This window comes from Equus caballus, chromosome 12, assembly GCF_041296265.1.
Source record: "Equus caballus isolate H_3958 breed thoroughbred chromosome 12, TB-T2T, whole genome shotgun sequence".
Classification (NCBI taxonomy): Eukaryota; Metazoa; Chordata; class Mammalia; order Perissodactyla; family Equidae; genus Equus; species Equus caballus.
In genome coordinates this window covers 44,062,328-44,076,747 of record NC_091695.1, presented here as the reverse complement: position 1 = coordinate 44,076,747, position 14,420 = coordinate 44,062,328, and the positions used below count along the sequence as shown (strand labels likewise).

At 39.8% G+C, this 14,420-nt stretch overlaps 1 protein-coding gene across 4 annotated transcripts in view; it reads right to left on the bottom strand.

Moving 5' to 3' along the window:
- The window catches only part of KDM2A (lysine demethylase 2A), an 89,673-nt gene that overhangs the window by 22,190 nt on the left and 53,063 nt on the right, over positions 1-14,420 (bottom strand). For 3 of the 4 annotated variants that reach the window (XM_001497095.7, XM_005598337.4, XM_023654542.2), the window contains 6 exons: positions 11,494-11,600; positions 11,035-11,128; positions 9,739-9,892; positions 8,779-8,894; positions 4,577-4,703; positions 1,798-2,192 (listed from right to left, as the gene is read on the bottom strand). In XM_001497095.7, coding sequence (XP_001497145.1) covers positions 1,798-2,192; positions 4,577-4,703; positions 8,779-8,894; positions 9,739-9,892; positions 11,035-11,128; positions 11,494-11,600 — 993 coding nt within the window. Of the gene's footprint in view, positions 1-1,797; positions 2,193-4,576; positions 4,704-8,778; positions 8,895-9,738; positions 9,893-11,034; positions 11,129-11,493; positions 11,629-14,420 lie in introns of all 4 variants that reach the window. The other variant, XM_023654543.2, reaches the window with a different exon arrangement.

Genomic DNA, 14,420 nt, shown 5'->3' with positions numbered 1-14,420 from the left:
AATACAAACCACAATGATACCACCTGCCTCTTCTAGAACAAACCTTATAAAACCAAACTATAAAATCAACTGTCCAGCTTCTGTCACTACTGGAGAGGATCAACCTCACCAGGTTATGACCTCTTTTCAGCCTCTTTAATTTTTCACCTTTTCACTGATGCATAAACAATAAGATATAATTAAAACATCAGTGGTAAAAAGAAAAAAACATTCAGGTCCTATCCCAGACTTTGGAATTTTTTTTTTTTTTAAGATTGACCCTGAGCTAACATCTGTTGTCAATCTTCCTCTTTTTTGTTCCCCCCTAAAGCCCCAGTACATAGCTGTATATCCTAGTTGTACATCCTTCTAGTTCTTCTATCTGGGACACCACCTTAGCATGGCTTGACAGGTGGTGCTAGGTCCCCACCCAGGATCTGAACCAGCGAACCCCGTGCCGCTGAAGCAGAGCGTGCGAACTTAACCACTACGCCACTGGCCTGGCAGGAATTCTCTCCTGAGGTGGCTGGCAGAAGGTAGGGAGCACCTCAGCTGTTTAGTGGTGGCCGAGGAAAAACCTGAACCAGAAATCAGGGATGGAAAAGACGTACTATGAGATACTAGCCCACTTTCCTTAAGGTCACATAAAATTATTGCCTCTGAATTCTTCTGTGGCTTAAAATAATCTGTATGATAGGTTCTAAAAATAACACATTACAAATTGAGAACTTGCTTTCTAATACTCATACCCAATGCCCTGCACCCAAAACATAGTTCCAAACACTGACTTAAAAAGAAAATTGTTGGGCTGGTCCAGTGGCACAGCGGTTAAGTGCGCACGTTCTGCTTCGGTGGCCCGGGGTTCGCCAGTTCGGATCCCGGGTGTGGACATGGTGCCACTTGGCAAAAGCCATGCTGTGGTAGGCGTCCCACATATAAAGTAGAGGAAGATGGGCACGGATGTTAGCTCAGGGCCAGTCTTCCTCAGCAGAAAGAGGAGGATTGGTGGTAGATGTTAGCTCAGGGCTAATCTTCCTCAAAAAAAGAAAGAAAGAAAACTGTTATTCCCAGCTTCATGCTTTTTGGTGCTCATATTAAAGGTTACTTATGAGGAAAGACATAAAAGAACTTTGTCCAGTTCAGATAGCTCAAATCTGGATTCCTTAAAAATAAACTCATTTCCTTGAGAGAGATCCATGAGGGGTGGGCTAGGCTTTCAATATTACTACCGCTGGGAGACCTCTCGAAAAAGAAGAAAAATATACAATGTGAAGAAATTTGAGATAGAAGTAAGATAGATTATGTTTAAAATGATAATTTTCTCACAAGTTGCCCCAATGTTTTCAAGTTTTAATACTGGATAAATCTGAAACTAAATATGTTAAACCTACTCAACATATCCAACATAGAACAATTTCTTTCTTCTCAATCTGCTTGGGGTAAGACTGCTAGAGATTGTTACCAGCCACTTATGTTCTAACACAGGCCTCTTCATCCAAGGGTAACTTGTTTAAAGTAACAGTTCTTAACACAAATACTTTCTCAGGCTCTCCTTTATTTTTAGGGGCAGCCTGAAATCTGTGTTTTTAGGACTAAATTTAAGTCCTAACGGAACATACAAATGTTAGTATTTTCATAACAGGGACCTGACCTCACTTAAGGAAGTGAAACACTGCGTGGCACACACACGCACACACGCACATATCAACTTCTCTCTGGCTGAACCAGAGATTATCCAAAATTCCTGTACTTTCTCTCTCAGAATCCAGAAACTGCCCTAGCCAGATCAGTAGGTCACATAATATGACCAGCGCTTACCTTTACATCAGCGATGAGAGCATCTTCATCTTCTATCCCTGTGGGGACACATTTCTTGTGCAGTGGCAGAGACTCCAACTTATCTACAAGGCAGCGAAGGCCTTCAAGCTCAAAATGGGTCAGATGCACCTGCCTGTCCTTTCGGGGGCTACACTGCGGGTCCCACACTTGGCCATTGTGGGAGCCGCGGCTGGAGTCAGAGGGTGAGCCCCCAGACAAGGTTTTCTTCAGGCCTGGAAGGCTGCGGCAGGTTTGGCCCGGTCCGTCATAGTCCAGGCTGACCCCATTGGCCACAGGGCTAGTGAGGACGGAGCGCCTGCTGCTCAAGCGTCGGGGTTCTCGATCCACTGCTTCCTCATCCCCATTTCCAGATTCCAAACCATTTAACTCCAAATCTGCCAGGAGGAAGCAAACATGAAGTAAGAACATGCCACTTGGCCATGCGATCAATGAGACAAATAGGTAGCATGGGAGGGGCTTTGAGGTTATAAATGAAGTCCTTACATTTTAAAAATGGTCTCTCTCCTTATTCCAACCCATTTGTCTGCTATTGAAAATCACAGTTATAGGTCAAAACAGGATCCTGAGCTAGCAGGACAACTGAGGTAAAAAGTCAATTGGATTTCGAAAAGACTGAGAAGGGCCCAGTCTTTGAACTGTGTGCTAGAAATAAGGTACCTGTGATAACGGCTATAAATTAACTTCTAGTTCAAACTTAAATTTGGGATTATGATTTCATTGTCTTTTTAAAAAGTAGACAGGGGCTGGTCCTGTGAGCGAGTGGTTAAGTTCACGTACTCTGCTTCAGCGGCCTGTGGTTTCGCCAGTTCCAATCCTGGGCGCAGACATGGCATCACTCGTCAGGCCATGTTGAGGCGGCATCCCACATAGCACAACCAGAGGCACTCACAACTAGAATATACAACTATGTACTGGGGGGCTTTGGGGAGAAGAAAGAAAATTTCAAAAAAAGAAGATTGGCAACAGTTGCTAGCTCAGGCGCCAATCTTTTTAAAAAAAAAAAAAGTAGACACTATACATGGCCAGCCTTGTGGCCTAGTGGTTAAGTTTGGTGTGCTCCGCTTTAGCAGCCTGGGGTTCACAGGTTTAGATCGCAGGTGTGGACCTACACCACTCATCAGCCATGCTATGGTGGCAACCCACATAAAATAGAGGGAGATAGGCAGAGATGTTAGCTCAGGACTAATCTTCTTCAAGCCAAAAAAAAAAAAAGAGGAAGATCAGCAACAGATGTTAGCTCAGGGCTGATCTTCCTCAGCAAAAAAAAAAAAAAAAAAAAAAGTAGACGGTATAAAGCACATATATTAAAAAAGCAGTTTTGGTCATAAAATTAAGTTTTGAAATTAAAATCCCGGCAACATGGCCAACAAACTGAATATTATGATTTTTTTTTTTTTTTTTTTTTTTTTTTGAGGAAGATTAGCCCCGAGCTAACACCTGCCATCAATCCTCCTCTGTTTGCTGAGGAAGACTGGCCGTGAGCTAACATCCATGCCCATCTTCCTCTACTTTATATGTGGGACACCTGCCACAGTATGGCTTGACAAGCAATGTGTAGGTATGCACTCAGGATCCAAAGCAGCGAACTCTAGGCTGCCGAAGTGGCATGTGCGAACTTAACTGCTGCACCACTGGGCTGGCTCCAAACTGAATATGTTTTAAAAGGAAGATTCTAATAGTCAAAACAAATTGAAAATAAAAGTTTTAATGAAAGAAGAATTTTTAAATGTTCGCTGGCCTTTAATTATGAAAGTAAGATGTTTACTATTAATAATTTAGAAAATACAGGAAGGTGCAAAGAATAAGTCATCCCTTATCCCTCCACCTGTGGATAAAAACTCAACAGTGTGATACATTTTCTTTCCATCTTTTTCTATGTATATGTGTATGACTATGATTAGATGCATTTTTAAATAAAATTGAAATCATGCTGTATAGACAATTCCGTATTCTGCTTTCACATATTGGGTGAGCATTTTTTATTTTCAAATGAGAAAATAAACTATCCTCAGCAGAAAATGCTAAAGCAAAAAATATCTGGCTTGGATTGAAGACTCCATGAGACATGTGACCACAGGATATTACAGTGTTGACTCCTCTGCACTTTAAGACACGGAACAACCCAAAAATGTATAGCTGAAACTATCCTGCCAATCAATAAAACACCTCTCTTGATAGAAGTTGAGGAAACAGTAAAGCACAGAGGTTACAAATATAGATTTTAGAGCCTTACCAATCTGGGTCAAGCTACAGCTTTTCCACTTGTTAACTCTAAGATCATGAACAATGTTTTCAATCTCCTTGAACCTTAATATTCCTATCACATATAAAATGAGAATAATAATACCTACCTCACAGGTATTAATAAGAACTTAATGTATGTGAACTGCTTAGTAAGGTGCCTAGAATATAGTAAGAGTTATTGTGATGATACACTCCTAGTTTTTATTGTGCCAAAGACCATTCTTTACACAATAAGACATTTTAGACAACTGATCATCTTTCTTGAGGAGCTAAGTACTAACAACAACTCAAAGATGAGATCCAGAGTATTTCATTCAGCCTACTAATTCACATCTGGGTTGGAGATCAGCTGTAACTAGTGTTCACTCCAATGAATGAATGTGGTACTTCCACGTAGGTAAGTAAAAAGACAAAAAGTAAAAACAAAACTATTGAGCAACAGCCTACTGAATATTCCCGAATATTCCTCAGTCCTGCAGGGTGTCTTGAAAGTTCATGCAGGCAGAACACTTACCCATGCTGAGGGACTCTTTCTGAAATTCCTTAGTTAGGTGAGAGCGGTTGGTTATACAGTACACGTAACGCTCCAACACGTACCAACACATCTCATAGTAGAACGGATAGCGGAACTTATTTGGAACCTGCACAGAAACAAAATAATGAGAAAAGCAAGGCGATAACAATTTTCAAGGAAAGAGAAAAAGACAAACTGAATCACTACAAATAATTAACCCAAGAAAAACTCTCTCTAGTTGACCTGCAAACCTCAGATGGCATTTGGAGCAAGAATTTAAGTGTATCTGTCAACCCAGAAAACGCTGGTGTTGGGAAACAATCACTAAAGATAAAAGGTACTCCGAAATACCATTAAGAACCACCAAGAAGTTGTCTTGGTTGAGTGGGAAAGCATCAAAAAGAAGTTTTGAGACAGAGAATAAAATGTTAGACTAAGACATAATATAATTGAGAAAACTGTTTTAGCGTTCTTCAGATACAAAGGCATGGCAAACCCCCTTGCCTTTACTATAGTTTTACCCTGAATCATCAGCCCAGGGAAGAAAGAATCTAATGGAAAAACAGGACATGACATGAAGTTACATGTTTTCATAATGTCCTTACAGATATGAAAGTATAACTAGAGATTCATCCTCAAGCTTTGTCCAGTTCAGGACATGAGACTGAGTACTTTCCCCATGATCAACTCTCAGTTTGCCTGTTTCACACTTCATAGTTTGCCAAGGTGGTATGTCCACAAGTCAGATTACTGTTCCACGTGGCCTCATTAGTCTCTTTAGTTTTTTCCATTCTCCCCAAAAGGAGCATGAAATTATTCCAGCTGAATAATAATAAAAAGAATTGCCTTTTAGATCTACCATAGTCGAGGAAAAGGCAAATCAACATGGATTAAAATCAGTGAGGAAGACCAACAATGGGAACTATCCTAAACATATTTTGCTGTCGTCTTTTAGAGAGGTCATCTTTCAAAAGGATAAACCAAATGATACTTTTAAGACTGTTTTGAATATGCAACTCCTGAGAATGTTCCCATCTCCTTTTCAAAGCTCCATGTCAGGTAGTCCTCCTGAATCAAAACATCCAGATGGGAGTCCCTTCACCAGGTCACAGGGCATCACTGTGGAATGAGGTCACTTTCCTCATCACAAGGCAGAAAAGGCATGTACTTTTCATCAGCTTTCCAACGCAGATGAGCCAGGTTCTGAATCTGGGTCTCTTACATGGTTAACAACTAGAAGAGGTTTCTCCTCCCTTATTTAAAAGTCAAATTAATTTACTTCTGGTAAGGTGTGGGGGGACCAGAGAGACAAGAATTAACAATGCTTGGTTCCCCCAAATTAAATATAATACACTGGGCCTATCTGCTCGCCTTTTAAGCATATTAACACTTTTCTGGAAAGGTCTTTATTAAAAGTTCAGGACAACCCAAAATTCTAAAGTCCCCTGGGACTCTGTTAAGAGCTGACTAATACTGACAGGAAAAAAAAAAAAAGGAAAAGAAAAGAAAATATAAAATAGCGCTTTAAACTTGATTTTTTTACTTGGAACTCATCAGACTGTATTAATAACAGCCAAGATATCATACACCCAACCTGTCTCCTTACATTTTACCTATGCTGCCAGACACTACTGAGCATACCAATTTTTAAGAGTGTTAGAATTTTTTGAAACAAAAATTTAAAATCCTTATTAGAAAATTATTGAGCCTTTAAGCACTATCAGTAGAATAATTATCAACACAAGTTTAAACAGTGTATTCCCATACTAGCATGGCAAAAGTAACTAAAACATTGTCTTAAACTCACAACACACTTTATATTTCTTTTGTAAAGCATCCTCTATACATTCTCTTTTAAATTAAACTTCATAAATCTATAGAGATTAGTAACATGTTCAACAGATGCCTGATTGGTATTGGCACATAAAACATTGCTGTAGAAAGCAATAAAAAAACCACTCTGTGTACATATGTAGGAGACCCAATGCAACTTTATAGAAACACAGAAGGGTTCCTTATTTGGAATGAAAGAATTAAGCCATATTTAGGAAAAATGAAACAATATGATGGTTAGATACTGTAACTTGACACTTTCTGATAAACAAAGTCTAGGAAAAGTAGATAAATTGAGATCAGTTATTGCCATTTTAAGTCTGCAGGAAACTTTTCATGCAGAGATAAGGTACTCATTTTACCTATGCTCCTGAATATATTTTCTCTTTCTTCCTTCAAACTGAGCAACCAATTAAACCAGGGATATAATAGTAATTTTTAGCCAAAAAAAGGGGGAACGCTTTCTAAAAACTAGTTTTCAGACTGAATCTTACCGCAGGTAGGTGGTATTACCTGTTAGAATAATTCTGAGTTAAATAAAAGTAGTATTTTACTATGAAATTGTCATTTTTCTCTTTTGAAATATTTTAGCTATTTTTATTATTACAACTTCAAACTTACTAAACTACTTACTGTCTTTTGTAGTTTCATTACTCTTAACAAGCAAAAATTCACTTTTATAAAACATTTAAAAACCTCTGCGTCCTCTCAGTTCTACTAATAGGGCAATCTCTGTAACTCCAACATCGATCTTATGTATAAGACCATTGCTAGCTCTTAATCAAAATAAATGTTTCAAAATAGGCACCAAAATGGTTAACTGACCATGTTCACAGTAAATAGGTCAATGATCATTCCTTCTAAAGTTGTGAATTCTTCACTAATTACTATTTTTTACGTTTTCTTTTTTTTTAAGATTGGCAGCTGAGCTAACAACTGTTGCCAATCTTCTTTTTTTTTTCCTTTCTGCTTTTTCTCCCCAAATCCCCTCAGCACACAGTTGTATATTTTAGTTGTGGGTCCTTCTAGTTGTGGCACATGGGACACTGCCTCAGCATGGCCTCACAAGCGGTGCCATGTCTGTGGCTAGGATCCAAACCAGTGAAACCCTGGGCCGCCGCAGCAGAGCATGCAAACTTAACCACTCAGGCACAGGGCCGGTCCCCCTATTTTTTCGTTTTGAAAACTTTCAAATCCACCAAAAAGTTTCAAAAGCAGTACCACAAACACTGCTAGAGAGTCATCAGCTATTGATCTTTCCCTACATTTGCTAATCTCTATCCATATACACTGCTATTATTTTGCTGAACTACTTGAGGGCAAGTTGTGAACATCACATCCCCCAAATGCTCTATACTCTAATTGCTGTTTAATGCCAATACCATTTATACTTTAATCGTACATAACTCAGCCCTTACCAACTAGGGTTCTAAAGAATTAAGCCCTACTTCCCTGAGGCACCAGTCAGCCAGCAAACAGCAGCTAGTGAATTTGGTCTGCTGCCTATTTTTGTTAGGCTTGCGAGCCTTACATTTTTAATGTGTTTTTCACATTTTTAAATCCAAATTTTTCATCCAAAGAAAATTAAATAGCTGGAAAAAAACCTAAGAGAGGATTTTGTGACACAGGAAAATTATGTGAAATCTAAATTTCGGTGTCCATAAATAAAATTTTATTTGAGCCATGCTCATCTGTTTAAGTATTTCACTCTACGAGGTGGAATTAAGTACTTGTGACAGATACTGTATGGCCCACGAAGCCTAAAATACTTACTACCTAGTTCCTTACAGAAGTTGTTTGCCAACTCTTGCCTTAAGGCATTTGCTGCATATAACCAACTTTTTTCCTACAGTACATCCAGAACAGTATCAGCTATGTACCATCCTAGGGAAAACTGAGAAAATAAGACACACAAATCATTTTATACAGGGCTTATTTCTCTCATGGAACTCCAGTTGAGAAAGGCAATATACACATTTATATATTAAAGTATAATAATTTGAATATTAGGTAGCAATCAGAGTAAAGATACACAAGTTTTTAAAGTGGTGAATCTTGAGTTGATAAATCCCATTACACCAAATTATTCTAAGAGCATAAAAATGAAACACATGGTTCAAGAGATTACCAAACGTCCTTCTCTAGCCCTATAAACATCCAAAACACCAACAACCTCAAGGAACTGGAGTCCCCAAAACCAGGCATGCAGATCTTAAAATTTTTTTCTTGGTGTTCCTGAAATCTGAACACTGCATTTTAATTCAAAGACAAATTGAAGTTTTGAGACAAACTATTAACAAATCTCTTATAACATGTGTCTTAAATGGAGTAAATCTATTCACATCCAATTGTTACAGAGAATTACTTACCCGTGTCCGATCTTCAATGTTGTATATTTTTAACTGCATGGGGATATTGAAGCTATGCAAAAAATTGCCTCCAAACACTAATGTGTCTGTAGGAGTATACACAGCATGAATCCAGCCTAGAACAAAGGGAAAGGAGGGCAGTGGCTGTAAGCACACATTGTAATATGGCTCTCTCAGATAACTAGTACAAGACTCCTACATTACACTTTTTACTCTGATTCTGCCTCTCAGCCACTGGTCAAGTTCCTTAATCTCTTGCAGCCTCAACATCCTCTGCAAAACCAGGACAAATTATACTTTATATGGTTGTTGGTAAGCATTAAATGAGAAAACCTATGTGAAGTGTTTAGCATATAACAAACTTTTAATAAACACTGCTCCCATTTATTGGAGCAGCTACTATGAACCAGGCTCAGTACAAGAGAATTTACATTTTCATTTACTCCACACAACAAAATGAGACAAGAATTTTAAATGTTTGACCAGAGTGGTATTGGCAGGTAAATGCAGAGTCAGGATTCCAATACAGGTCTGTGACTCCAAAATCTGTGCTCCAAGTACTTATTGTGGAACTAGTGACCTGATCAAAGATATTTCTGACGCAGCACTCTAGCCTTCACAGCCATCCCTTAGAAGAGGAGGTAGTTGTTTTTTGGGGGTTTTTTGAGGAAGATTAGCCCTGAGCTAACATCTGCCACCAATCCTCCTCTTTTTGCTGAGGAAGACTGGCCCTGAGCTAACATCCATGCCCATCTTCCTCTACTTTATATGTGGGACGCCTGCGACAGCATGGCTTGCCAAGCAGTGCCATGACCACACCCGGGATTCGGACCCACAAGCCCTGGGCTGCCGAAGGGGAATGTGCGCACTTAACCGCTGCGCCACCAGGCCGGCCCCTCCTTTTTCTTTAAGAAAAGAAAGCGGCTAGAGCAGAAAATCCACTTTCCCCACCTTCCTTACCTGAGGGAATGACGAAGGTATAGCCCTGCTTGAGTTCAATGCGCTGGCAATCTGACACCCGGTCACCCAGAAAGATGTCTCCCTGTTTCCCTGACAGCAGCCAATTCTCGTACAGCTCCAGGTTGTGGGCTGTAGGGGGGATGAGCCAGAAGACCTGTGAGTTAAAAAACTTCAGTCTGTTAACAGCCATTGACATGATCCAGTCGTCTCCCTCAACTGACAAACAGGTACAAAGTTAAGACCAACAGGGAGAAGAGAGGCAAGCAACTTTCCCAGCCTGTGGAACTTGACCATTTGGGAAATTCTAGAGGCCTCAAGGAGGGAGATCTTTTTTGTCCTTTACTTGATGAAACAACATTAGGACTTCCCTGGGGTTTGGCTGTAGAAGCTGGACCCCATCCAGGACTCAGAGAGAAGAAGGGCATTCGGCTTGTTGCCTAGGCAGTCCCTTATTCCCCCTGGCTGTCTGGCCTCTAGTCCTAAGAAGCGCAGTTAGTTAGGTACAATATCTTCAAGAGACAGGCTTGGGTTGCTTTGCTCCAAGGGAGTAACCAAGACCAAAAGGACAAAACTTAAGACAGCATTTCAATGGATCCAAAGTAAACAAGATGACTTTGGATTTGGAGGTATAGCTGCTCTGGATTAGGACCTCACATTTTAAAAGCATTATCTGTTTCCACTCCTGCTCTATTTTTCTCTCACAAATGCATTCACTTCCAATGAAGGAAAAAAGGGTAACAATAAGAGTATAATACTATAAATCTCTGATAGTAATTCTAGATTTGCATTTTCACACAGCATTCAGAAATACTGACAAGCTAGAATACAGTTCTTTATGAATGAGGACAATCTTTCAAAGTTTACTGACATCTTCAGAGAAGACTTAAAGACTTCCTGTGGCCACGTTTCAGATCAATGCCTGCACTCGGGGAAAGGTGATGTGGATTTTAATCTGCTGACTTTATGTGACTCTATGCAAAATGTGTGTTCCCTTCCACTACTTTATTACACTTCCACATCGAGAAATTATCTTGTCCTCCAAAACCACTTCCTTGCCTTCACTTGGAGAATTCTGCGTTGGGAATCCAGAAACAGGACTGTTGAGGTTTACTAAGTACTGTGTCAATACTGGTGTAATGATAGTGGACTAAATGAATACTAATTCATATTGAACTTTAGGCCAAGAAGGTCAACTTAATCTCCTGATAGATTCATTTCCAGGGGATATGAAGCATACATGAACGAAGTCATAAAACCAGCTTCAGATTCCAACCCCCATGACAGCTTTGATCGTACCTTTCCCCCTTGATGAATGTGATACCAAACAGAGGTACCACCAAAGTCCACATGAAAGTCAGTATAGCAGCCTCGAACACTCATTAGACAGTACCTGACCCAAAAAAAGCAGCAGCATTAGTGCACTGACAGGGAAAAGAGGACCTGCTCCACCGCAACGCCACAGTCTCCCCTGCTATACTCCCTCTATCTTCCACCTAATCAACTCCCAGTCAGTGCTAGGAATGCAATTTCAAGTCATCACCTTACCAGAAAGACATATTTTTTTCTTTAACTATGTGATCATGGGCTATGGTACTGTTACATACACTCTTCCCTTTGGAATTGTAAAGTCTACTCTAAATAATTCATCTTTTTGATCTTTAGGACATGGAGCAAGGCTCCTAAGGGACAAACCATTCCTTGCTATCACTTCGGTCTCCCATAGCACACTGAGGAAAATGCGCGTAAGCCACTTACTTCTGCACTTTAGGGTACTGCATCTCCAAGATGGCATTTGTTGATTCAGTCTGACTTTCCTTCAAATGCCTTGGCCACATGTTGTCTACCCAGTCAATGAAATCCACCTTTAAAAAGGAGGAGGAAATGCTGAGGCTTCAAAGGAAGGGTTGGGATTAAAGAGAATTTTCAAGTTAAGAAAAACAGAATTTCTCAAAATATACACTGAAAAACTACAATTTAATTATTAGCAAACTAAAACAATCTGCTGGTGAATCTTAGAGTCAATAGGCAACCATTCTAGAAATAATTATTCATTGAAAATAAAGACTAATGGTTCCATCAACGTGATCGTAAAGACAGCAGTAATCAAAATGAAGTCATTAGGGGCCAGCCCCGTGGCCAAGTGGTTAAGTTCGAGCGCTCTGCCTTCGGCGGCCCGGGGTTTCACCGGTTCAGATCCTGGGCATGGACATGGCACCGCTCATCAGGCCACAGTGAGGCGGCATCCCACATGCCACAACTAGAAGGACTCACAACTAAAAATATACAACTATGTTCTGGAGGGATTGGGGGAGAAGAAGCAGGGAGGAAAAAAAAAAATGAAGTCATTAAACAACACAGTAGTATCCAACCAAGCCCTCTCTTCTGTGTCAGTATTGGTATAATCAGTTGCATATTTTTTGATCCAATAAAAGGTACTGTCTGGAAGATACCTGCAAACTTACCAAAAGATATAACACTGTTAGAGGAGCTAAGCTACCAAAAGTTTGAAAGAAAAGAAAAATCCAGTAGGGATTTGTAGCAATGTGCTATAGAATCTACTACTAGGTTAGGAATCAGAAGTACCAGGTCTGTCGTGTCTTCCTGAGATCATATGTAAGCCCCTGGAACTCATCTGTAAAATGAGGATAATTACCTCAAAGGGATATTGTGAAGATTACATGTTAAGTACATGTTAAAACTTTTTGAAATAATGTTATCAGAGTCTAGGAATCTGTTTTAAATAATATGTGCTGAAAGAAATAAGAAGCAAAAGCAGCAGAACTTATTTGAACACTTCACACTGAACTGTAATGTGTCCTGTACCTTCAAATGTGTGCACACAACCACTGAACTCCAAGAAACAGTCTCAGGTAGACAAAGTGTGAGCCAAACAACCACGAATCCAGCACAGTACTGACACTGCTAGCATCTAACTTACGGCTGTAAAAAATATGTATCTAGTAAGTTTTATAAAAACATCTATATATTTGATTATTTATTTCCCTTACAATACAAACCTAGACAAATGCATACAAATCAGTGCCTAACGATAAGAGGCAGGTGTCTAGTGGACACCTAGATGTAAACGGTGGAAGAACGTTTGGAAGGGATCACCAATAACACACAAGTTGAAACAAACATGACAAGGAGCAAATGGAAGTTAACTTGCTGCTCCATTTCAAAGAATCTCTGCTCAGGGAGCCAACTTTTAACCAACCATCCACTGGGCCTAGAACCCTGAATGAGTCCCAGATTCCTCTCTTTCCCTCAAACAAAATCTACTTTCAGTTCTCTTAACGTAGTGGCATCTCCCACCTCCTTGTATTGTCCCCTGGAAAGCCTTTAACAGAATAACACCTAACTGTACTTACTCAATACACTATAAGCTCTTATGTCTGGACAGAGAGAGCAAGGGTTAGGAACATGAGTATTTTTTATCAAGTGTTCATTGAGAGAAAGCTGAATTACTCTGGTCAGAATTTCTCACCTGCAGCAACAAATCACTCATTCTGGCCTCCCTTTATTTGGTATTATTAGGTATCATCTGACTACCAAGAGAATATTGTAGAAAGGTGTTCATACCTTTCCTCTTAGGTAATCTTTAGGCTCTGGACAGGTCTTTTACTAAATGGCCTGATCCATATAAGGGCAAGTCTCTTAGTAGCGTAATCACCAGTTTCTACCTGTCCTGCACCAATACTAGGGCCAGAGTGGCATTGGCCTAGGACCAAATTTATTCAGACACTGCAAAAACAGCTCATGGCCCTCCTTGAACTCATTTCCCCATCACCAAACAAATGAGCACATTCTATCTGTTGCTAATTTTTTTTAATCTACCTCTCAGTTCTGCTGGAATGACAGCAATGAATGCTCTCTCTCTTCTCACCAGAGAACCCCACTTTATGCTAGCACCCACAGTGGCATTTACACGTACTCTCCTTGTACCTGCTTTCACACGTACTATTCCTTCCACCTGGAATTCTAGTCTTCCTTCTCTTTGTCTTATTATTTCCTTCATGTCAAGCTTAGGGATCACTTCCTCTAAAGAGCTTCCCCCAATTTAGGTCAGGTGGGTCCTTCCTTCTGGCCCTCACGACACTCTGTATTTATCCACTTCTGAAGCACATATATAAATGCCTATTTTCTGGTCTTTCTTTCCCATAAGACTCTAAGCATTTTGAGGACAAGAAAGATCTTATTTTCCACAGTACCTCCAGCATACAGCACAGCGTTCAGCATGTGGTAGGCACTTCAACTAATAAGATAACTCTGAAGGTGTGGAGATCAGAGTGAACAAGAGATTATGTAGCTCATGTAAAAGATTATTACACAAATGAACACATTTGCCAAAACTCATTAAAATGTACACTTCAAATGAATACACTTTATTGCACGTCAATTGTACCTAAATAAGGTTGGTTTTTAAAAAAGCAATACTGAGATATATTAGCAAAGACCTAGATAAATGGAGAAATGTACCATGGGGAAAAATACCTCAATAAATAAATAATATCCCAGCAAAATAATTACTGCTTAGATAGCAAGATCATTAAAAGTTTGCTTGCTTTTAGGAGATGACCTTGGGAATAGCTCACTCAATCTTTCTGGCCATGTTTTAGGTCCCTAAAAGATACTAGTGCATTGTCCTCTGCCCTCCAGAAAAGTCCTATTTCTAAGCCTTT